Source organism: Apus apus, chromosome 1 (assembly GCF_020740795.1).
Source record: "Apus apus isolate bApuApu2 chromosome 1, bApuApu2.pri.cur, whole genome shotgun sequence".
Taxonomy (NCBI): Eukaryota; Metazoa; Chordata; class Aves; order Apodiformes; family Apodidae; genus Apus; species Apus apus.
In genome coordinates this window covers 85,436,495-85,463,175 of record NC_067282.1, presented here as the reverse complement: position 1 = coordinate 85,463,175, position 26,681 = coordinate 85,436,495, and the positions used below count along the sequence as shown (strand labels likewise).

Genomic DNA, 26,681 nt, shown 5'->3' with positions numbered 1-26,681 from the left:
TTCTCTATGACAAACTGGTTACAAAATTCATAGGTCTTGTTTTACAGGGATAAGCTAGAGCAATATCCATTCATCATGTTTTTTCCCCTCAAGATGGCCCTGTGTTACAGCTGTTTAGGTTTAATAGTAAATATTAACCCCTAGTTCTTTATCAGATTTAAAAAAACCAAACTACTTCTATAGTCCTAATCACTGCAATAATTGTAATAGTACACAACTTTCTATTTTGAATTCAAATAAATTCAAACAAACTCACTAATATGTTTTCTTCCCTGAGGAATCCATTTAACAGTATTTCATATGTAACTATAAACATTTTCCTGCACACTTGTCTCAATGTACAGTAGTTGCCTGAGATACCAATGCATTCTGATATAAATGTATTAAAAAATACAGTGACTTTAGAGACTTCTGAGAAAGACTTAGTTGCTGTCTGACATGTTCAAATTGTACAATGAGCACTAAAAAAGTCTCCCTGAGTGGCACATTGGGAAGCTAATTCATGTCACCAGACATGTCACCATACAGAGCTGAATCCTTTAGTTAATGTTCTTATAATTCAGGTTTTTTCTGGAAAGTATATGTATTATTCCTGGGGCTCTCTTTCTCCTTTTCCCTTGCCTTTGGGCTACAGCTCTAATTCTCATATTGGAGCTGCTCACTGACCTCTGAATTTCTCTCTGACACCTAGTGAGCATGTGCCACAAATGCTTCTGTAAGGTTACAAACCTGTAGGACTCCCATCATTTATTCTCTCACCTCTCTGTTATTTCTTTAGTTAATTTCACAGATGCGTTTAGTAAACACCTCTCAGCTGTTTATCCAGGAATTTTCCTCTCCCCTAACTAGTAATCCCCAAAATACTTTTATTTTGAGCTCTCTTTGTCCCAGTTAAATTCAGAGAGTAGAGCTCCACAGTACAGATAATCTACTCTTTCTTTCAGTGTATGCTATATCAAAGACTTGGACACAGCTATTTCACAGAACAGAAACTCCTCTCCAAAATCTATGCAGGCCATAATAAAAATTGCATATTTCTCAATGGACTTTCTGAAGCTGTATATATTTTAGTCTTACACAGCTCCCTTAATAACAGCTCAATAGAAGCAGCATCCAATACCCCCAAAACAAAATTCAAAATCCAAAACTTAGCAATAGCAATTGAGAGACAAAAAATGTCAGGTTGTCTGTAGTGAAAACCATCTGTCATGGTTTAACTCAGGACTCCCACCCACATAGGGAAAGGAGAGGAGAGAATGAGGAGAGAGGCTTCCAGATTGAAAACTAAACCAGACAGCTTTAATTAAATACTAATGATAAAAGAAAATTTGTCCAAGTTTATACAAATATGTGTATGAATGTACAAAACCTCTATCGCCTCCCTCCACCCCCAGCAACTCCCAGTGTACTCCCCTGAGCTGGGGACAGTCCCAAGAAGGTCCCAAGCCACTGCCCAAGATAGCTGCAGAGTACACAGGAGCTGAGGGCAGAGATCTGAGGGTCAGGAGCACGTGGGCCTAGAGATCAAAGGACATGGATAGACAGAGTCCTCCCTGGACACCAGCCATGGACAGCAGAGAAAGGAAAAAGGGGCTAGACTTCCATGAATTTATACAGAGTTATGTATACATGGAACAGAGTAATTTGTTTGGCCAATTTTGCCATCTGTCTAGTCCATTCCTTCCGACGGGAGGGTTGTAGTTCCGACTCTTCTGCTCCTTTAGTGCCCGAAGCAGCAGATTCAACATGCAGATCAAAGTGTCCCTGGTTTCTCAGGAGTAACTATAAACATTCAGGCCCTTCTCAGTCCAGCAGCTGGAAAACTTGTTGTTAATTTCAGCAAGTGTGCTGCTTAAAAGTGAGTTCATGGAAGAAAAAAAAAAAAAAGAAAAAAAAAAGAAATTGGCTTTATCCTGGCTCAAACCAGGACATCATCCATATCTTCATTATCAGCACGTAAACTGGGTCATTGCTCCCTTACTCAAATAAGAGTTTAAAATCTGCTGACTCAATTGGGCAATATAACTTTCAGAAAGCAGAGAGTAATTTGGCATTTCTTATATTTAGCTATGGATGCTCATGGCTACAGCACGCTACACTAAATTACAGCCCTAACATGGAGATTACATCTGGACTATGTTGGGGCAATGAATCCTGTATGTGCAAATTAAAGAGGCTTTTAATAATAGAGAAATAAAATCATTCATGCAGAAGGCTGTGTAATAAACAGTATCAAAAGCAGAGCAATAATAATATGCATATTTTTACTGTGTTTGCAACACTGGGTGATAATTACATCTATAAGTCACAAAGTATGTAAAAGCACTGGAGCAATAAAACACTAACATAAGCATTTGAGCCATTAATCAGAAGATACAATCAATTTATGAGTAGCAATTAATCCTAAAGGGTTGTGACCTCTGTTGGTCTCACAGTACTTCCAGGGGTAAACCCCTGAACATTTTTAGACTCCAAAGGACACCAAATATTCATAGAAACATATTTGGAAAACATCAGATTTATAAATTCCATTTCACTTCAGTGAGTCGCTCTGGATTTAAAAATAACACAGGCCTTTCATAATGGATGGGAGAAATTATGAGTAATTTTGAGAAGATCGAAATATTTTCAAATTTGGTTGGGAGTCTAGGAGAAAGATTAAAAAACATAGTATCAAGAAATGAAACGATGCTGTGAAAGTGAAATACCTACATGTAAGATTATGCAAATGCTATCTGCATGCTCTATAAATTAGGGAATAGGGATATGCTTGTAAAGTTGGAACACAAGGGTTTACTTTCAGTCTTACAAAATTAATAGATTGACATTTAAATTTCAAGCAGCGTGCAAAATGAAGTACTTCCTATGTATTCTTTTTCAATTTAAATTTAAATTTGTTCATTTAAACAATTTTAAATCAGTTATGTTACTTCTAATTATTACAAAACCCATTTTTCCTTGGCTTTTTTTGAAGTCCTTCCCTGAAGCAACAGTCTTGATATGACCAGACATAACCAAACCTATTTTTATGTACATTTTTCCAACCTTAAAACACAAGCACGATTAAAATCCTGCAGCACGAAACAGAATTTAAAATGGCATTTGAAAATTAAAGATTCTGATTATCTTTTCTAATAATCATGCAGAAAAAAATTCCACCAAGTTAGTCTAACAGCAAAGGTTAGTTCTAACTTCTGCAGTGTTCTGTTCCCCTGTCTTCTGCCAGTGAAGGTATAACAAGCTGCATATCTCACAGGCACCAGTTTCCAACAGTTCCTTACAAAAACACTGCTTGTGAAAAAAGCTGTCATATACTAGTCTCCTGTCCTTCCCAAGCCATTTCCTTAGTTATAAAAATGCAATCAGTTACTGGGCTGCCTTGTAAACTAATTTTATTACTGATCTAGTTTACTCCAGACCACCATAAATAGTTACACTGGCACAATCGAAGTTAACGCAGAAACAAGCATGTGGAATATAAAACTTGTTAAAATATATGAAACCATACCCTGAGGAATGCTTAATTGTTTTGGTAGAAGCAATCGACTACTTTATTATTCTAGTGTTTTGTAACAGAAAATGCCAAGCAACTTTCAAAATAGATGTTGATTTCAACTGTAAAACTATACTGAATATTTTGTTGGCTTTCTGCAAAACTAGGATTTTATACATGGGCTTGTGTTATGTTTTGGTTTTTTTTTATTTAAAGAACAAATTATAAAGTGAAATTAAAGTGAAACTCAGTATCCGGGAAATGCCAGTAAAATAATTCTATGTAAAACCTTATTTTCTTCCTGTTCTTTTCTTCTGCATATGTAATACCATACAGTTTATCCACATGGTATAAGAACTCTTTCAGTGCATAGCCTGAATATTGTTCACAATTCCTAGCTGCAATATTTTATTTTGTTGTCATCTTTATTCAGTATTCAAGGCAAAGCCTGGTAATAAGTTACTCCCTCTGGTGATCCTATGTTGCTCCCTTAAACTACTTTTTTTTTTTTTTTTTTTTTTTTTAATCTCTAGAAGTGGAGAAAAGTAGTCACAAAAAGAAATAGTTCACAATTTAATCAAACACCCTCTCAATACATAGATCTAGTGGGACAAAACCAGAAAAAGCAATTCAGGATTATCTGAAGAGCCTGATAGCTGAAGAAGCTGGGGGATCTGATGAGTGTGAAAAAAACTGCTTTATCCATACCAGAGCAAGTGATGTCAAGGCTGCTTCTCAATGCTGGCACTATTTCTTAGATAGCACACATGCTTCTTGTCTCAGTAGAAAACAAGACTGCAGTCATTAGTCTGGGGAGTGTATCTGGATTATTTGCTAAAATTATTTGATTTGGATTATTTGATCCAACATCAGACTCACCAGTTATCACTGCTGGTTCCTTCCTAATCAATGATGAGACACGGGTAGTCAAGGAATAATTCAGCCCATTATAACCTTAGCTGCAGCAGGGCCCTACCTCAGGAGTCTCCACTTAAAGTAAGCTGGAATGAATTCAGACCCTCGTAAGTATTCCCTTATTTATTTCCTTGGGCTTTACATGGTTGAGCTTTTATGTTTGAGCTTTCAGGCACTGTGCCTGGAATTGAAGCTCTAGGCATAACTCTTCTTTCCCTTCTGAAATCTGAGACACTCTGGCCCAGCTGCCAAGGCTTGAGATTTATGCTTCAAGCTTTTCAGCAGGCTTTCTCCCAAGTCCCTTCCAAGTGCATGTGAGGATGCTAGAGACTTCACAAAGGCTTTCAAAATTCCTCATTTCTGACAGCAAAATGTCCAAACAACACCGTGAAATATATTGTGTGTTCGCATAGTTACTTTTGAAAATATGAACGAAGCCCAAATACTTCCCCTCGGTGCTCTAGAGCTGCAAGCCTTCTGCACAACTTGGAGCTGCTGTCAGAAGAGGCTGGGAAAAGTACTTTTCATCATGCCTAGGCCTCTCAGTTTGACAACAGAAAAGGCCTCACACTTAAAACCTGATTAAGACTTAGTGGGGCTAGCAGTACCCCGTCAGCCTGACCTGTACTTCAGGCAAGCACCAAGGGCCTTTACCCTAGGCTTTGGTTTTCCTGGAAAGATAACAGGAACATGTGAGCTACAAGGCAGCCATAGTACTCACTGTCTTGATGCCTGATCTGGATAGTTATAGGAGGAATAGGCACAAGATAAACAACAGCATATCCACTGTTTAGTCTAGAGGCAGCCCAGTTGTCAAAAGAGAATTAACAGGCACCAAGGATAAGATTTATTTGACCAAAGGTGAATCCATATTCTCTCTTTAATAAACAGAGAACAGGCAACTACAGAGACAACCCCCAAAATGCATCTAGGACACATGTACAATACTCTGAAGGGGCTTTCCTATATACTAGAAAGTATTTAGAGCCCAAGTGATGAATTAGATAGAACATTAGACATCTGCATCTGTGATCCTAGCTGGATAAATGAAGAACTGAGTGTCAGCGCAGAGATGAAAAATCTATTTGATGGGTCCTGGCAATGTGTTGCAACCTTGCACTTTGCTAGAAAACACAGTGAGGGAAAGTCTGTATAAAGAAAACAAGGAGTTCTTGTTTCAAGATGTTGTTAAAAATATTCTTTATTTTGTTCGCAAATATTTGGGTATTTCTTAAGTTTGCTGTTAAAAGTTACAGTGCTATTAGGATGCTGTTTCTGAACAGTTACATTCAGAGTTGTGCATACTGCAGTACTGAAACTTAATTGTTAGCAAACCCCTGTTAATTTTTCCCCCAAATCTGGAAAATAAATAAATAAATCTGGCCTACGAATTAGTAGATATGCTAGAATATAAAACAGTGTAAGGTAATTTTCTATTGTATTATATTAACATAATCACAGCACACTGTACTCCCACAGTATAAAAACTTCACAACTAAAAAATACAATTTTCCCCACTTAAGGTAATATTTCTTCCATTATACAGATGGAAAGAGTTGGGGACTACATTCCATAATGCCTAGAGTTTCCACCAATACTGTACAGATAAACTGAGACATGGTAAGTCTCATATTTTTAGAATGTTTCACAACTTAATAATTGGGGGTTTTTGTGGTGAAAAACGTGATTATGTTTCATTCCAATGGTGAAAGCTCAAAATTGCTGAAAAATACTGTCCAGGGAGTCAAAGTAGGAAATTCAAGAAATGTGGTGTGGACTATTAATGCCCACCTGTTGGCAGTTTGTTTACAGACTGTTGCAGCAACACTTAAGAAACCTGTGGCAGATGCATGGGTGGACTCCAGTTCTCTGTGGCTGCTCAGTAAACAAAACAGGCAATATAAAAACAGCAGTTCTTTACAATATGAACATTACTGTAGTCCAGAAGCACCATCTACTCAAAGACAGCTCTCTTCTCTGTTACATTCTCCCACTGTGGTAATCCCAGATCTTAATGAAACACCCTGTGAAATCCTTTTGGGATTGCCTTCATTCCTTGCTCAGTGTCTCTACACCCTCCTGCATTTCTTTCCTTTTCTTCCTTCCTTCTCTACCCTCCATGACCCCTAGCTGTATAAGCCAAAACCCCAACATGTAGTGGTTTCATTCTGGGCTACACCATGTTTTGATGGGCAATAATAGAAGTCTGGAGGTACTAATCTAGGTCTTCCCCTGCATAGCCCAGTTCCCATAGGAATTTCACATCTCTCTGAATTTTCTTCTTCTGTTACATCCCCAAAAAATGGTCAATAGATTGCAAGACTAGTGAAGGAAGAACAATTAAAAGAAGAACAGCTGAATTTGTTAACACGGAGTGCTAGACTACTACAAAATAAGCTAAACAATTTTAAAAAGAGGACAATACCATATGTGCAGAGAGATCTACACACAGAACATTACAGTTCACTAATGCACATCTGAAACAGGTGTTTTGACAGTATGGACACACAGCTGCTAACATAAAATACTATCTTGTTATACTGAACAGGATAATAATATGAAGTAAACAGGCTAGGAGTGTGGCTGTACTCAGTTGACACAGAAAATGTTCATTCATTTATCCTAACTTAGATATTGATGATGAATTCTTGATAGCCTAAACCTTCAATTCTGTGACTTTAATGTGCTTTTATTACAATGCATCATGTGGCATTTCCTTAGCTAATTCTCTTTCTGCCCTTCATCATTAGGAACTACACGGTCTCAAAATTAAAGTGTGTAATCAGAGGGTGCTTCCTAATTCCTGAGCAGCATCTTGTAGATCCCAGTATGAATGGCAACACAGCAACGCCTTCTTCTAAGGAGCTGCACTCCACCTTGTATATGGAAGTACACAGAGAGATATCTCTTCATATGATCTAACAAAGAAAAGCAAAATGTAGCGAGGGATGAGACCCAAACTTCCCACATTCGTTTCCAGCTTCTTAGGACTGCCGTGCCTACAGTAACATACATTCTGCACTAAGACCTCTCTGTTCACCTTCCTCTTCTTCCAGTCCTTGTTCCACTCTAGGTTTTCCTGTTAGATCAAATTCCACAGCAGAATCTTATTAATTTCCTAATTGCTTAATACAAACGTCCTCTGCCTCTTTTCCCACATAATTTTCACTATACTGGCTCTACTATTCAGCAGCTCCCTCCTGGAAATTTATTTGGCATCACACTTAAGAGAACAAAGGACTGGGTAATCTTGGATCACTTTAACAAAGTCCAACTCCTGTTCCTCAGGAGCAATGATCACTGAGAAAGTCTTGCTCATCCTTTCCAGTCTAAGAACATTAAAAGTTGTTTTGTTTTGTTTTTTCCAAATTCTATCAATATGTCAAATACAACATCAGCCACTGAGTGTGAGCTTATACATGGGCTAATAGGAGCTTATTTCATGGGCTTATACAACTGGAGCACATTTAAGTTTTCGAAAAGCTGGCAAAAAAATGCCAGGCAAGTCCTATTGCCACTTTCAAGTTGCTCTAAAATATTAAGCATGTACAAAGAAGGGCAAAGGAGTCCTTTCATCTGACCTCTTCTTGAAAAAAAACAACCTTGAACCATTTCTTTTTTGTTAAATAAACATACAAATTTGGTTCTCCCAGAAAAATGGAAAATTGCAATCCAAATGATTAAGCTAGTCAAAAGGTAGGTTCTAATAATGGGAATTATTAATCATATAGTCAAGTTCATTGCTTTATCACCACTGATTGAAATAAGCTTTCCAACCGATGGAGAACTTTGCTGTATGGATAGAACGGAACTGAACAGCAAAAAAGAGAAATTAAAGAGAATTGCAGAAGTATAAATTTCATGCTACTCTGCATATTTTACTTGCTTATGTAAACAGGCTAAAAATAATAAATCTTACTGTAGACAAAAGGAAGACAAAACAAATGGACAAATAGCTACAAGGTAGGAATGAAAATTCTGCAGAGAAGAGGCTGCAAACCAGTCTTATAGCTGGGAATGAAACATGATGTACCTCTATGAGATTGAACAAAGACACGTGAAGTATTAAAATAGGGGGTAAGACAAAGGCTGCAATGGAAGACTACTCAGATCACTTAATTCTTCATTGTATCAGAAGACAATTCATTAGCAAGTTTTAATGGTGACTGTGTGTGCCCCTTAAATGGAATTTGTTACTTTGGAAGTGTGTTATTAAAATATTAAATTAAAATTATAATATTGCCTATGCTTTGTTATTTACATGAATGATTATGTCATCAACTGTTAGAATAAGGATTTTATTCAATTGGCCTAGAATGGAGCAGTTTCACTCTAGATCTTCCTTCAGCTTGAAAAACGTTGGAAAATGTGTTTTTATTAATTTTAAAATGTTATTACTGTAGCCACATATATCACATGCATTTAGTTGGTTTTTTAAAGGGGGATAGACTAGTTGGTTTATTTCTAGTATCAACATTCTGTCCCTCTTTCTGAATTAGCAAAACTGACCGTTCTGCAAATGCTGACCAAGGGATTTTGCTTATTTCTTGCAAGGTGACTGTAACATAGATTGATTGGAATTTCTGCAATAATAGAAAGGTTAAATATTTTGAACTAAAGCTCAAAGCCAGACTTGACACTGACTGAATACCTTCCTGAGCTACAACTGACCTCAGACCATCCTTTTTCTCACTGTACTTAATTCCTGTGAAATACTAGATGATTTACTTTCCTGCTAAAACACATACAACCTTTTCTTATAATTTAAAAAATAACATCTGCACAGACTTTGAAAAATGACAGTAAACAAAAATCTTAATAATGGAACATTTCTGAAACAAACAGAAATTAGAAGCCAATTTCATATACAAGCTATATTATAACACTTAAAATGTGTACAGCAGCATAAAAAAACCCCTATGAAGTCTCACAAGAAAAGCAGCACTATGAAATAAAGACAGCAGACTGCAATATAAAGTCAAGGTCCCAGGCTAGCTTTAAATAAGCCAGATCAGGTCCCAGAAGTAATCTAGCTGTGACAGCAGGGAGCTCAATTCAGGTAAGCTCTATGAATGCTGTAAAGAGCTGAACTGAAGTTAACATTTTGACCTCTCCATGTAGCAAGCACTTTCAAGGACAGAGGAGTTTTGAAAACTAAATTTTTTAAAGTAATGGAAAATAAACTAGGAAATAATTGTCCTCTTCCCAGTCCTAACTTTCATGCAGTTTAGTTCAAATTCACAAGTGTTTGTATATTTTGAAAATACAGGACAGAGTACTATCAAATTCAAACAGTAGTTGTGATCTGTGTACCAGGTTGCCATGACTGACTTATGAGACCAATTCAAACTACCTTGTTCAACCCAAATGATGAAACAAAGTTAAAGCATAAGAAGTTTTCTCTCCTGCAACAGCTCCAACTTATAAACAGAAACCCTTCACAAGTGCAGTATCAGAAAAAGCCACGAAAGTGATGAAATTTAAAGAGGTATTAGCTTCTTTGTGCAAAGCTGGCTGAAATAAATGTAAATTTGCGTAAAGCTAAACACAGCTATTTCAGTTTCTAAACAAATGAAAAACTGGAGGATAAAATTCCAAGATGTTATAAAACAAGTGATAAAATCAAATGGAATCATAACTTATAGGAAAGAAACCTATGGGAATAGAAAATAATGAATTCATGTATGAGTTAGAAGAGACCAGATTAAAGAGACAACTAAACATACACAACCAACAGGTGATTTAGCTCTTACTTAACCATCTGTAAACTCTTCCCCCTCTTCTAACCTCTCTGATAACTCCAATTCTGAATTAGCACAGTGCTTAGTCCTGAAGTAACAAGCAAATAAAATTCAGTTTATCAGCTACCATTTATAAGCAAACATGTATTTAAGATACATGGTAAAAGGAGACGGTGGAAACCAATGGTGGTCATGGGGACAGCATCTTCCAAAACTGTGATGTTTGTTTATGTGTTACAGGCCAAATCAGCAAATAAGTCTAAGTGTGTACCAAATTTCAAGTATTAAGCTATCCTAGAAATTTTAGGGTAACATATGATTAAAAGAAGACATGCTTACACATTAAGTGATTTTTTAAAATTAATCAATACTATGCTAGTTTGGTACCATGTTTTTAGATGAGTGTTAGTGAATAGATCAAGGCATGTTTTCTGAAAAGGTATTGTACATGAACAGAACCTTTAATTTTACACTTGTGAGTGCCAGATGGACTTAGAGTGAACTGGAAATTGTTTAAATTTACTGTGAGTACTGTAAATGAACAAAAGCCTAAAAGGCATAACTGATCTATTTTGCAAAGAAAGGAGACAGACAGAAAGAAAGAAAAGCATGCTCTTTTTGCATGCCATTAATTGCTTTTTATTTTCATATATTAGAAGTGTGACCTTGGAGGCCACTTCAGCTGCGTGTCAAAATGAAGTAAGCTTAAAACCACAGTCACTTATGATATGATTAAAAAAAACCCAAGTTCTAAATAATATCATTAAATTTTACCCTCAGGGTAATGTTGGGGAGAAAAAAGACAAAAAAACCCATGCTTAAAATGTAATTAAAGAAATGTCTAAACATAGAAATTTAACAGTAAATGTCTAACCAGATGTGCTTCACAGCACTTTTAAGGGTTCTTTTATCTTCATGGTAGCCTGGAACAATGCCTTGAGCAAAAAAAAATTGTAAAGCCTAGGTGTTTCTTTGTTTTCAAACACCAGAGGAAGGAGAGCTGACTTAGTAGCATATTTTGAATATTTGGTATGTTATTTTGAAAATTAGTGTACAATAACTATTATAGCAAAAAAAAAAAAAAAATTGAGCTGTATTAATAAAAACAGAAACTCACTAAAAGTCACAGTACCTGCAGCCTTATACTGTTTAATTTATCAAACATAAATCACCAACTCCCCTGAACATGGGTCACACATAAGACACAGCAATGAGTCGATTACACAGGGCTGTACTGCTAACATCATAGATATAGTATAAATACTTAGAATAATGTTAATGTCAAAATAAATCAACAGTTAAGATAGACAGAAAACCTTAGAATACAAGAATTTTTTGGTTTTACCATTTTCACTTTGATTTAAAATTCAGATTAGACAAAAGGCAGTAATTTCCTGCTTAGTTTGTGAAAAAATAAGGTGTGAATCTCTGACAAAAGGATATTTTTTTCTCCATATGTAGGTGGAGGTGGATATACATCACCCTTTATCAAGACAGAAATTGTGGAAGCATGTTTGACACATTAAAATATTTAATAAAGCTCCTCTGAACACTCTATTTCACAGCATTGAAAACAAATTAGCAAGTGTAGATATGCCTACAGTAACCCCCTGAGTGTGAAAACACCCTTATAAATTGTTTCATTCTTTCACTGATATGACTGAAATTAGTTTTATAATTGATGTTAAAGACATTACGTTGCTTTGAAACTCTAACAGATTCATCATCTAAATAAAAGATTCAATAGAGACTCTATGGCCTTTTTGCGCTCTCCTTTTGTAACCAAAGATTGTTCTCAGGATAATTGCTCAAAGATATAAAGAAATATTTATTCTTGTTAATTTTAGGTTGACAATTTATGGTAAAAATTCTATCTGTATTATCTATAAATATATACATGCATTTATGCCAGTTTCTCTAATAACTATATGAATCATGATCTTTATAGGAGAATTCAACCAAGTGCATTCTTAGATTATTGTATGCAAATACCTGTACTGTAACATTACAATCAACTTTGGAGCTATGTAAACTAGCAAAGCTTTTCAACATAAGTTTACAGTGCCTATGATACTCAAGACCTGATTATGCCATTCTCATAATCAGCATATTTTTGCCTCTAAGAAGCTCAGAGCTTCAAGTACAACTATTTGTGAAGCAAAAAAACTAGTAATTACAAAAAAAATTAAGAATAAAAGCTTCAGAATCTGGTTTACATATTTAAAAAAACATTAGCTGTGGCCAATTAAGCCCACATCAGAAAATCTTATTCTCTCCTCATTATATATACAATAATGGTCATATAAAAAGGTTTAAGTAGTTGTTGATTTTTTTTCTTCTTCTTTGTCTTTTAATTTATTGTAGTGGGTAGCCCTTCCAAAATGCAATTTTTGACATCAGTTACGGCAAATGTTCCATCACTGGACCCAAAACAAGACTATCTGTATATTTTCAGGAAAATCAGAGACAGAGGCTTGTAGAGGAAAAAAGAAATACAGAGGAAATGCCTCTGCAATCAAATCCTCAAAAAGTAAGAGAAAAGGAAGGAAAACAAAGAAAAGTGTGTCTTCTTACACACACACAGAAATGGCTTATAAAGGCACCTACCTGCGGGCACAGTAATAGCAGCTGTAGAATCTAACCTCTATCAGTCATAATCTAAAACAGTGCCACTTTGTATTAAGCAAGCAATAGAGGAACTAAAATTACTTATACTGGTCTACACAAGTCACTCAGATTGCTCCAGTGCATTTTGATTATTTAATTAGAAAGACGGTGCAGCACATGTGGTTTTCCAGCCAGGTTCATCACAAAGGCCACATCATCAAAGCAGAAGAGTAGTGTCTTCTGCAGCTAGATTAAAACTAGGGATTTCTTCATTAAGTGTCTTGCAGCTGACTGTGCCTCTTGGTTTTTCTCCATCTATTCAGATAATTAAATAAAGTGTCACGTTTTATTTCTTTCTTTTTAAAAGCTAATAAAGAAGCCATGAATTGAAGTACAGCTGGCAATCTTTTTATTTATTAAGACTTCAGTGTACACAGTGACAATCTCTGGAAGGCAAGGAACGTGCTGTGACTGTTGTGGTTTGGGTTTTTTTGTTTGTTTGTTTTTTGTGTTTATTTTTTTAAATATGTCCATTTTCCAGGCACAACAATTCTACTAATAAGAATTACAAACCTTTGTCATCCTCCCAAGCAGAAAGAGGTTTTGATTAAAAAAAAAGAAATTGCAAAACAAATTGAACAAAAATGGAAAAGTTAAAGTCATATGATAAAGCCAGCAAATGTGAGAGAAGCTGAGTACTTTGAAAATATGTTGATGTCAAAGTAAACAACAAAACTGTAAAAATCAGCTGGCATATATTTGACAGAGTCAGGATGAATCTAGTCACAATGTTCCAAATTAAGAAAAAAACAGCTAGACAAATTACATGATCATTACATAGGTAAACTAACTGAAAACAGTATAGAAGATATACTACACAGTTTCCATTGTCTGAGAACATGAAATTATTATCTTTTGTGTAATCTGTAATCTGTACAAGTAATCTGACTTGTACAGTCATAATTGAAATTATACATGGTATCACGGTACATTATACCTTGGAAACATCATAATGTTTCCTTGAAAAAAAATAATACATTGCATCATAACATGATGGGATCTATCATTACTTCATGAATATGAGGATATAGGAATATAAATTAGTGGAAAAACTTTTTTCAAGGATGATGTATTACCTTGCACTTCAAAGTAACCTGAATACTCCATGGGGCAAGATGACTTTTCAGTCTTAAGAGTTACTAACTGATAATTGTATGTTGTTATGTATACTAAAAAATGCATATATACATGCATAGAAATACACAGTGGTCAGATTAGATTATCTCAGTTGGTACTGCTTCCTCTCTACAAGAGGTTACACTATGACCTATGCACATTGCAGGGATGGGAGTGAAGGAAGAGGCAGACATGAACATTTGGTTGGTTCCACGGAGGTTCCATGTAAATATCAGAAAAAAAACTTCTTTACTGTGAGAGTGACAGAGCACTGGAACAGGCTGCCCAGAGAGGTTGTGGAGTCTCCTTCACTGGGGACATCCAAAACCTGCCTGGATGCCTTCCTGTTGTGATGTGCTCTAGGTGATCCTGCTCTGGCAGGGGATTGGACTAGATGATCTTTCAAGGTCCCTTCCAACCCCTAGGATTCTGTGATTCTGTGGTTCTGATTTTTTTTCTGTTTTTCTAGATTCAAATTTAACACTATTTTCTATTGGTTTCAAGTTAATCGGACATGGATAACAGAAGCACATCTTCCCACATATTCCTTGAACTAAACTGCAAGGCCTAAACTGCTTGTCTACTCTCTCTGAATTTGACCTTGAATACCACAATCTGCAAACTTGGTGCCACTTACAGTTGGAAATTATACATTAAATCATCATCCCATGGTACACATCACTTACAGATGCATATGTCACAGCTAGGTTAAATTAGGATCACAAAACCATAATTTATGACCAAGAGTGACATTTCATAAAGCCTATGAAAACAAAATTACATGAGAATATGCATGAAAACATGGTATTTCTTGCTGCTACAGTTTGTCAAAGAACAGTTACTCCAAGATGAGTCTTTCCGCAGTAGAAGTTATATGAAGAGAACTTAAGAACAATACAGAGACCAATCTGTGGTCCAAGTTGGTAAAATGAATTTGAGGTGGCAGTGTATCCTTGGCCCAGGGAAGGATACCAACATCCTGGGATACTTTAGTGAGAGCAGAACCAGCAGGTCAAGGGATTATTAGTTTCCTCCAGTTGTTACTCATGAGTCTGCATCTGGAAGACTGCATCTAGTTTGGGGCCGCTCATTCCATGAGAGAACCTGAAAAATGAGAGGGAACCCAAAAGATGCAAGAGAAGCCAGAGGAGAGCCTTTAAGACGGTCAGGGAGCTGAAACCTATGAGATACTGGGAGAGGCTAAAGAAGATGATTTGATTTATCATAGTGAAGTATAAGTTACTGGTCTAATTATGTGGTCTTCAACCACCTTGAAGAAAGTTTTGCAGAAGTGAGAGTCAGACTCCCCTCAGAAGCACACAGTGAAAGGACAATGTGAGGGTCACACATTGCAACCGAAAATGATTCAGCTGTCTCTAAATGGAAGTAAAAATTCACCTTGGGACTGGTCAAAAAAGGTTATGAAATATCCAACCCTAGAGGTGCTCAGAATGCAGCCAGACACAGTTCTGTGCAACCTGATATATCTCTGAAGGCAGCACTCTTTTGAGCAAAAACATCAGACTAAATGACCTCCTTGTGCTAATTTTTTCCATGGCTCTGTGAGTATCCCTACATCAAAGATACACTTCCAGTCTTATATTTATACTTATGTCTTCAATAAAAAATAGCTAAAGGTTATCTTTGTTTGAGCTCAGATTCAATAAGTTGAATTTGCATGGAATATATTTTAAAATGTGACCGTGTTAAATCATGGCCTTCTATCTTTCGAATTAACATTCCTCTGGGACTTAAAGCTCTACCCCTGAGCTTTACATAAGTTTTCTGGCTTCTACCCTTTGCCTTATTTCCCCTGTGACCTACAAACTAGGCCTTCCTGTTCAGGTGCTCTGAAATGCTTACTGGCTCATCACTAAATAGTTACGAAAACCACTTAACTGTAAATCAATACAAAATTATAGAAACTGAAACCCCAGTCTTGCTTAAATATGAGCTCAGCTGTTGAACCACTTGCTTAGAAAGGGTAAAAACTATTCTCAAGTATCTCACAATGGAAGGAACTTAAATCCACATGTGCTATTCTTTGAGAAGTGTCAAGGGAGTACTGGTCATTTAATTTCCTTAGCTCAATGAGTCTTCACTCTTTCTTTACAGTTTCACAATTGGGGCTCACTTGGAATTTGAGCATCCAGTTCTTTGTCTATGAGCCTGCGCCAAAAGATAAGTCAACAGCTAAACTACAGGTTGGGTTTGGATGAATATTTCCTTTTTAAAGATTATTCTCAGAAAAAACCTGCACAACCATAAAATGAGCTAAATTCTTCACCTGAACTATTCAATGCATTATTCAGATCATTGAAATATTTATTTTGGATATTTGATTGAAAATTCATTCAGGCACTGAAGAACGAATGAGTACACATTACAAGACACTGATCTTCTTTATGAAGCAACAAATAAAAATCTTTCAGTGCTAGAAATAATTTTTTCAAGGTACCTTCACAGATTGCAGGGAAACCAGCACATAGAGTTTCTTGTCAAAATGTATCAACCATACATATAAACCCAAAGTATCCTATTCAGACAACAAATTCAGTAGTTTTGATGAGCCAGTGACAGAGGAAAACTACAAACCTTGTTTTCACTAGCCAGATCATAGTCTTGAGTACTGAAAAATTGACAGTGATTTTAAATAAAATCACACCAAACAATTTAGTTACTTATATTACTCAATTATGATTAACTTGACAAAACTTCTGATAAAAAGAGTTTTCACATTCCAAAACGTACTGCTTACACATTAGCATATTAGAGGTAATGAAAAAAGACAATTTGAATTTATGAAAATTTCATTATGAATAATACCTGCCTCATGTTGAAAGAGGAAAACAAGCTGGGATAGTGAATGTATTTCCTGTAGTTTTACATTGGTAAGCCAAGATGTATGAAGAAAAAGGAAATTTAAAATCTTCTTGTATACCCCAGAAGAGGTCAAATCCTGGGCTAGATCTCTTCAGCATTTCAGTAAGCTTCTATGATTATCAGAGTGGGTTGTTGTTTTTTGGTTTTTTTTGTCTTTATTAAAACATACATTCGTGAAATGTATTTATCAAATTTACATTCTACCATGCATATTTTATATATCTTGTGCATTATTATATATCTGCATCTTCAAAGAAACTTGTTTCCTGGAGAAAAACAATGCAATTCACAGATGTAAAGAATGTGAAGATTTTTTAAAGAATCATAGAAAATTATGGAAATGCATAAGGCTTTCTAGTGAAACATCATTCTTTCTTCAAGTGCTGAGAGACAGTACTTGTAGACCACAGAGGTCTACAAGCTTCTATCAACATTTCTCAAGAAATCTAGGTTCAAAAAAGGTTTTCTCATATGTCTCTCCCCAAGATCTACAGAGAATTCAGTTACAAATTTGTATTAGTAATCTACCAGGAGCATTCAAAACTTGTCATGCCAGGGCTTTACAAGATTTTTTTCACCCAGATATCTCTGCAAAGCTCAAGGATTGACTAGATGCACATATCTAGCATCTGTTCCAGTTCAGATGAAGGGCACTTTCACAATATTCCCTGATCAACTCTGTTGATCCCAAGCTCAACAAAATCCATGAGGAATGCTCCTATTGTCTTTTTTAACAGACCACAAATTTGAAAGCTTGCACTCACTTCTACTAAGGTAAATAAATAATTAAATGAAAAACTCTCAGTTTAAATTTTTACCATTTTTTTGCTGCATGTGGGATTTACAGTTCTTCCATGTTTTTTGACAATGTAGTAACTGCTAAGTTTAAATCATATTAATGACTTAACTGAAAACACAGAGCTCAACATACGCATCTAAGCTTAATATTGTGTTAGTTAATGCTGTGTTTTCTTAGATCAGTGCACTTTCAAATCAACTATCGAGTTTTCCAGCTTTAATATATGCAGAGCAACTGGAAAGAAAAATCACGTATTTCACAGATAATGTTCAACCCCTGATTAAATAAAGATGTGCCAAAGCAGAGATACTTTATGCCTCAAGAGACAGTCATACTGGAATTGCGAGTGTATTTTGTATGTGAACTAGAGGTAAGATGTAATGACATGAGATGAAAGGCTCAGCCATGATTTTAATAAAGGGGGGAGACAGTACTTCCCTGTGGACCCCATATGCAAAGGAGTGAGACTCAACAAGAATATATGAAAAGATTCAGCAAAAAACTACAATAAATGTTTCAAAGTTATAAGACCACCATTAAAATTCATCACATTTTACTGACGTTGAGAACTCCAGTTCTGAAGATAAGCTTTACCACATTTCTGGTAGTTTGTCAGAAATTAAAGGTACATCATCAATAAGCTGGAACAATTTTCAAGGTTTATGTAAGACAGAACTGGAGAGTTTGAGACCATAAGATTTCATTTTTTAAACGTTTCTAGTAACATGATCTAAAAATTATTCCATTGAATCTGTTATTTTGAAGCTATAGTTTTCATTTAAATAAAATAACACACTTAATTTGGTCATAGTAGGATCACAAACGTTTTACCCGCTTAATGCTTTTAGCAATCCTCAGAAAAAGCTGTTACTTTTTACTCTATTGATATTTTTTATGAATAGAGAAGAATTCTAAAGAACCAGTATTTCTTTTCTTTTTTTTTTTTTTTTTTCCCCATTAAAAAGTTTGAGATTCTGCACAGGTCTCTCTTTCAGTGCATTAAAAAAAATACATTAAAAGACAGACATGCTTTTGTAAGGAAAAGACATTAAAAGAGCAAAATGAACGGGATGAATTGCTTAAAGGACAAAAAAACCCCTGCTTTATTTGATCTTTTGTGATAATCACACTACTGGCAACCTGTCAGCAAAGCTGAGCATGCTGATGTCTGGCCAAGTAGAGTAATCTCTTGGTTCAAGCCTGAGGTCTGTGATGAAAATTATAAAGCAGGGACAAAATCAAAAGACCACCTGTGATTTTATTCTGAAACTAATTTGATAGAAAAAAGTAATATAATGCAAACAGCCTTTTTAGTAGAGTCTATGACTAAATTGAAACCAATGCAAGTGGATGGAGGTAGCTATCATGCAAATACATTTGGATCTGCAGGCATACTTCTAAAAAGAGCAGATGTCTTTGTGACAGATAAATTGCTTTGAAATTATGTTTGAAATCTTAGGTCAAACTTTAAAATTAGAATTTTAACTTTATTCTAGAGTCTTTTTGCATCTCCCACATAATGAATTTGAAACCAACAAAACCAATAAATAAATAAATAAATAAATAAACTTCCTTAATTTCCTTTCCATGAACCACCATTAATTATAGGTCAACAAATCCTCAAAAGAAAAAAAAAACATTTTTCCTTTCTCTTTTCATTTATTAGCCTATACTGGAACTAGTTGCCCACAGATATATGGGGAATTGTATAGTCACAAAATTCCACATGCACGCACAATGTATCCAACATAGACATCCAGCCAGTAGAGTCTTCTATGTTATTATTCAGATGCAAAACAGAAAAAAAAATCACAAAAAATCAGCATGAGACTTACTCATACGTCTATTGTGTTTTCCTCCATTTTACTGAAAGGTAGCACATTATTAGCAATACTGATCAGTGTTTGGGTTTTTCCTAACAAATACTGATGATTACTCAGGATGACTCAGAAGCTGTTTTTACAAATTTATGCTTAAAAAAACCCCAACACAACAAAGTAGATTTTGTTTCCTCTATGTTACTTCACTAAAAATTCTCTGTACACTAAAGTGATAAAGGTTACCTATTTTACCACCACCTTCTCATTAAATATCTTGCCATTTTTATACATGCTTATTTCTGCTCTCAGCACTAGTAAGACTTGCCATATGCAAGCACCAGGGTAATCCCTGATCTCTAGGACCTCACTGAAAGCACTAGATTTTAGCTATTTCACAGTTGCTGTCTTTCCCTTCTTCTCCAGTAAAGTTCTCTACAGATTTACTGTTCTTTTTGATACTAAAATCTGTTTCTGCACTCTATTTTTCCTTCCACCAGCAGAGCTAACCAAATGAATGCTTTAATAGCCACCTTAACTTTCTTGTACTTCTATTTTCAAGACACTCCTTTTCTGTATTTTCCTTTGCAACTGAAAAAAGCAACTCATTGCAGCACAGACAATACAGCACTTGTTAAATTCTGTATTTAAATATGGAGATATGCTCATAAAGTTCTTCACACACACACACATGCACACACATTAATACATGGGAAGAACTTCAGGTATATACATGCACATATTCACACAGACAGCATAGATATGATTCATAAAAACATGAGCATTTATGTTTAAATAACAGGTACTTACCTGGAATGAGCTGACCCAGTAATTGATGGCATCTGGAAAGGCTGAATACAGCTACTATGACCAAAAAAGGATAATGTTTCCATTTCATGATGTGTCCTTCCTTGCATTACACCAGCTCAGCAGTGCTAATGTAAATGTTACCTGCAATACATAATGGAAATAAGAACAGAAAAAAAAATCGATATATTTAAAGTATTCAAAATATTTTTTCCATTGTAACTCTATGAAGTATGCTTGTTTCAATACAGTTTTAGTTATTAAAATAATGTCAAGCTTTCTACCAATTAGGAAGTCGTAAACCACAACCAAATCATTAACTATTCTCGTAGAGAACACAACTGCAAAGCAGATATTTTAAAGGGAGACACGAGGACCCCCACTGTGCACGTTTTTTGGTCATGTAACTCAAGTTATTAAATAAATTGTTCAGTTCAGCAAGATATATCAGTGAAGATAATCCACCAAGATAGCCCATCCCAGTTCAAATATATACATAAACACTTGCCTAAGTTAAAAACTCTTCAACACTCTTCAGCTTTCCATACAATCAGGGTTAACACTTTACACTAGTGTTCTTTTGACAAGGTGTTTTGCTAAATGAGGGTAAGGGATAATTTTACCCAGGAGTAATTTCAACAGTTAAGGTGACTTTCTGGTTAGCTTTTGTGTTCTTAAGGGTAGAAAATTTTAATTCAACTGGCATTAAAATGGAATTGTATGAAGAAAGAATATATTTGGAATAAAAATGTGACTTTTAGACTTATTTTTTTCTGACCACCACAACTGAAAAGTATTTGTAACTTCACCATTGTTGAAAAATAATCTATGCTCACCCTACGAGTTTCTTGCACTTCAGCTACACTAGTCCTTAGTATGGACTTCATCAGAACTCCCCAGGCCCTGTTTACAACATACCAACTTGTTCAAAGTGCTTTTCCTTCTTTACATTTCAAAAAAAATATACGGTGTTTCTTAGATTATCATAGGTTGCTAAAAACCTTGTTTAGACAATCTCTTTAACTGAATACATGCAATCTGTAAATAAATGGGTTTAGTGTTTTGGTTTGGGGGTTTTGTTTGCTTTCTATTGTAGTTTTGGGGTTTTTTGTCTGGTTGTTGTTCTGGTTTGGTGGGTTTTTCATAGTGGGAGAAGGGCGATGGAAGTGTCTCTGGTGAGAAACTGAGAAGCTTCCCCGGCTCCAAACTCAGCCAAGGAGCTGTTAGAGGGACAACAGATGAATCCCTGTGCTTAACACACGAAATAAATGATATAACACCTGAGCAGAGGAGCACTTGAAGAAAAAGCAGAGCTGTGCTGGAGAGGCAGGTTAAGAAGGTGCCCTAGCAGAAGTTTCCCTGCAACCCATGGCGAGATGGCAGGCTGTCCCTCTGCACTCATGGAGGAAAGTGGTGGAACATTCCCTGAAGGCACCAGGAGAGGTGAACTTGGCCACTGGCCTTGAATTTTGTGGCCAGTGGATTTGCTGCCAGTGGACTCTGATTACTTAGCTTTGGAAGACTCTGGAGCCAGCGGAGGTGACTGTCCCTGAAGCAGCCCATGAATCTGTGGGAAGCCCACGCTGGAGCAGCCTGCTCCAGGCCTCGTGGGATGGACTCATGAAGGAGAGGTTCAAGAAGGACTCTCTCCCATGGGAGGGACCCCGTGGGGAAGCAGGACCAGACTGTAAGGAATCCTTCTCCCTGAGGAGGATGATGTGGCAAGAACCACCAGCCCATGAACTGACTCTAAACCCCATCCCTTGTCCCCCTGTGCCGTTGGGGGGAAGGATGGGGAGAAACCAGGAACAAAGTGATTTGGGCCCAGGAAGAAGGGAGGGCTGGGGTAACATATGCAAGCCCTGCTCTTTATGTTGTCTGTGTCCTGTGTGTGTTTGATTAGTATGAAATTAAATTATTATTTTTTCCTGAAGTTGAGTCTGTTTTGCCCACGACCTTAATCAGTGAAGAACCCTCCTTGTCCTTTGTCTTGCCCCATGAGCTTTGTCCTCCTCATCCCAGAGCATGGGTGTGAGTGGCCATGGGGCTGCTCCTTTGTTGTCATGTTGGGCCCAAACCACGACATTATTGGCAAACCAAACAGGAGTGAGACAAGAGACCATGACATTTGTTTTTTCCATAAGGGCTGTCTTTACCTCCACAAAAACTGAAACGTGTGTGACTACAATGTCCCATATATTGCACATTACCTGGGGTTCATATCAGGTTCTTGACGACAAAAGAGACACTATTTTAAGAGTCTGACAGGTTATTAGATGTGTGCAATTACCTTCCCCCAACCAACAATTAGAGACCACTAAACATAACTGTATATGTGAAGCAGTCTGACACATGAAGCTCTATTCCAACAGTCAGTATGTTAGACCTTGATAATGTTACAACTGCACTTCTCATTTCTCTCTCCTCTTACTCATTCCCCTGGTAATTAAGATTGTATACTCGAAGATGAACAGTTTGGATTATGAGGTCTACGTCACCTAAATGCCAGTAGACAGAATCGTAACATTGAAAAAACCTTTGGTGCCATCAGTCATTTCTTCAGTCTGCTGGGACAGAGAATTTTCAGCTGTAAACCTAATACATGTTTAATGACTGCAGATAGAAGAGTTGCATAACAACTGTGAGTATTCATTGTCATCTGATACTTTTGGATGTTCAAAAATGCACAGATAACTTAAATATGGATAGATTGAATCACCTATACATGCTGCATTTTCCATTTTCATCTTGTGCTACACATATTCTTCTATTATCTTAGCAACCAGAAATAATAAAACTCCATTTCCTGCTACTGCTATTATCCAAATCCTACAAAATATTTTTCTTCATTTTTCTCACTTCATCTGCACTGCACACAAAATGCCAACTCCTTTCACTCCTATTCTTTTCATTTTCCCCTATCACTTGTGTGTCTGCTTTTCTGTTGCAAACAGCCTGACAGCTCTTAATGGCAGTTAACAGCAATTAATGGGCAAGGTGTTACATGCTGCCCTAAATGCTATTCATGATATGACTCCAAGATTGAAATGAGGATTTGCAACTTCAGGCCTTTAGAATATTGATTTCTTTCTCTGTACAGCCTGGCTTTATATATCTGTTTACTATGTTGGCTTCAGATTCCCAGAGTGTCTTCATCTGTACTTTCTACCTGCAAAGAAAAGATTGACTGTTGCTTCTAACTCAAAACTGATGAGTCAGCCCATTGAATTTGGTTCACAAATCAAAAAAAAACCCCACCCAGTTAAGGATTTACTTTGTCATAATAATGTGAGATGCTTACACAACATATGTCAAAATAACACAACCTCTATGGATCACAATAGGAGTTAAGATCGCACATTATGAAGGCAGAATTTGATTGATGGACCAAACTATATTTGGTTTATGTGGCAAGGTGCTGGTACAGGGAGTGCTGTGACCTCTGAGGAGAGGCTAGGGACCACCTGGTGTCAGACACAGCAACCTCCAACAGACCCACCACAGGACACATCTGAGCCTGTCAACCAAGCTGATCTGGGTAAGCCTCTGTAAGAAAGGGCAAAATGCCAGACAGGCAGAGGAAAAGGGAAAAAAACAGGACAGGGAACACCAAGGTGAGAACATGATAAGGGGAAGAAGGTGCTCCAGGTGCCAGAGAAGATTCCTCTGCAGCCTATGGAGAGAACCATGCTGAAACTGATGTCCACACTGAAGCCTGTGGAGGACTCCAGGCTGGAGCAGGTGAACATGCCCTGAAGGAAGCTGTGGCTCACAGAGAGCCCATCCCAGAGCAGGTTTATCCTGAAGGACTGTGGCCTGTAGGAAGAACCCATGCTGGAACAGGGGAAAAGTGTGAGAAGGAGGAAGAGGCAGAGAGGACTGTTACGGATTGAACACAAGCTCCCATTCTCCACTCCCCTGTACCAATCCAGAAACAGGATGGGGGGGCAGCAGAGGAAGAGGAACTGAAGATGAAGGGCTGAAGTTCAGCCTAGGAAAAATATTGTGGAGGAGGAAGGGGTGTGTTAGTTTTTCACTTTCTTCCTCGCCATCTAACTCTATTTTAATCAGCAATAAATTCTGCTCTTTAGACATGGTTAACCCACCACAATAATAAAGCTGACTGAAGCGGGGGTAAATGAATCCCAGCAACATGCTTTATAGCGCTTGCCCTATCTGTCAAGGCATCCCATGCATGAATGCAAAGTTGTCTTTTCCGTACCTTCTCTTCCATTAAATTTATTAGCAGACTATGGCTTCTTTTTATTCCCTTTGTATGTGACAGAGCTGCACAGGGAGCTCAGATGTTCACTGCTTGGCTTGTTTGTTAAAACCTTTTTTGCCCTCTAATTCTGCTTGTTTTATGTTTGAAATATAAAATTTAAGTCTAAATCCTGAAATTATTTCAGTGTTGTTAAAAATATTATTCTTACAGAAAAAATCTTGGCTTTAATGAAGCCAAGTAATTTTAATATGAAAACAAAAGTTCTTATTCTACAGTTTAAAATCAATTATGTAGATATTCTTTGAAAACAATCCAGAATAGGAGGGTAATTGTCTATATTTAGAGTATATTGCTTTCTTCTGAAATAGTAGTCCTGATCACCAAAGAGATAAAGTAGAAATAGATGTCATCAGAATGAAAAATGTTTTTCAGACAGAAGTTGAATTCAGCAGAAGAGAAACAAGATCTTTCTTATCATAGTCTACAGCCACAGTTTGAAGGTCCAAGTACCACCACGCTTGTGGAAGAAACCCACAGAAGTGTATCACAACCAAAGGGATTCAGGTAGCCAGTTAAAACTGTGGTTCCCTTAATACATGCTAAAAGCCCATGAAATATCTGCCACATGCATTTAGAACTTCTATTAATACACAAATTCTCAGTGTCATAACATGACTTTATTTATTATAATAACTGAGCTAAATGTTTGAGAGTTTGATCCTTTTCTGCAATTAGTCTTTCAGTGTCTGAAATACAAAACTAGAATTGCAGAATAAGGACTGGCACTAATTAGATGTTGCCAGTGACACAAGAAGGATGCACTCACCATATAAACTTCCGCTGGCCTGAGACCTGACTTAATTCTGTATCAAATGACTGCAGATCTACACCAGAATGTGCAAGAAAAGATTCACGTCCAATGTGTTGTACAGAGTGTACAATGAAGATAAACACTGGCTCCTCTATGACATTATAATCATTAAAGAATCAATGGCAAATTAAACTGCACAAACCCAGAGGGGAAAGAATCACCATGGTAAATGTAGGGAAAGGGTCTAATAAATTATTTTCTTCCATTTTCCAAGTAAAGGGCTATTTATCACTACAGCCAGTGCAGCATTCAGCAGCAAAAGGAAGGACACCAAAAGAACACTAAACCCAATGCTGGTTTTCTTTTTCTGCCTTCTTCCCTCCCCCTCTCCCCCAGCTTTGATTGTTGCTTCTCTCAGAAATGGTAACCAGCTTGACAGAATGTTGAATAGAATAAAAAACGACACAAAGGTCAGGTAATTAAGATTCTAACTTGTAAAACTAGCTTACCTTTATGAAATATGTGCACTTTGGTAAGTATTATGCCAATGAAGATTGTTTACCTACGAGATGAGAAAGAATTTTGATTTGCTGTGTACCTAAAGGCCATTTTGGAGTGGACTGGCAAAATTTCATTGAAAGCAGAAAAAAACAGAAAATTCCAAATTTCTTTAGAAGCAATGTTAATTCATTTTGAATGCAGAAAATTTTTGAAGTTTGTCATGTGTTGCTAGGCCTGCTGATACAGGATGGACCCTCTCATACTTTCAGTCCTTTCATTATAAAGTCCTAATGTCTATTAGTTGGACACTCAGTTATCTGGTCATCTCTGTTTAGACTGACACTACTTCTGAACTGTGTATTATCATCAGTAAAGTTATATATCACTGAAATTAAGAACTTCCCTCTATGATTTTAAACATCCTGTCTTAGTTAAACTAAATTTATTTGGAGTTCCAGGAGGATGGGAAGGAAACACTGCCATACATTGTCTCAACTGTTTCCATTTAGGAGCAAGAATGACAGAGGGTTGATGAACTAGGGGGAAAAAGTCTGGGCCAGTTCCATTTCTGTTATAAAGTAAATCAACTCTACTAAGATCAAAGCAGCTAAAAAAATACAAAGCTGTTTAACCCATAGTAGTTACCAGTATAGAGTATCTCTGGATCTGGACTGTGATCCTTTTAGTGAGAGTTTCAGCAAAAGGTATTCATGAAGCCCTCTGTATTGAATCTTTTAGTATTTCAAAACGTTTGGGTTTTTTTATAACTTATTATTAGCTATAACAATTACGATGCAAAAATTATTCTTTACTTATAATAAGCTTTGGGTTTTTTTTTAAATACAGTGAGAAAACCAAAATTAAAATTAATAAAAATAATAATAGATTGAATGTCTTCAATCTACA

General features: G+C 36.5%; 1 protein-coding gene across 4 annotated transcripts in view; it reads right to left on the bottom strand.

The window, feature by feature from the left end:
• The window catches only part of ROBO1 (roundabout guidance receptor 1), a 727,411-nt gene that overhangs the window by 611,834 nt on the left and 88,896 nt on the right, over positions 1-26,681 (bottom strand). For all 4 annotated transcript variants that reach the window (XM_051640235.1, XM_051640252.1, XM_051640268.1 and 1 more), the window contains exon 2: positions 20,242-20,382. In XM_051640235.1, coding sequence (XP_051496195.1) covers positions 20,242-20,329 — 88 coding nt within the window. In that variant the 5' untranslated portion in view covers positions 20,330-20,382. The remainder of the gene's footprint in view (positions 1-20,241; positions 20,383-26,681) is intronic.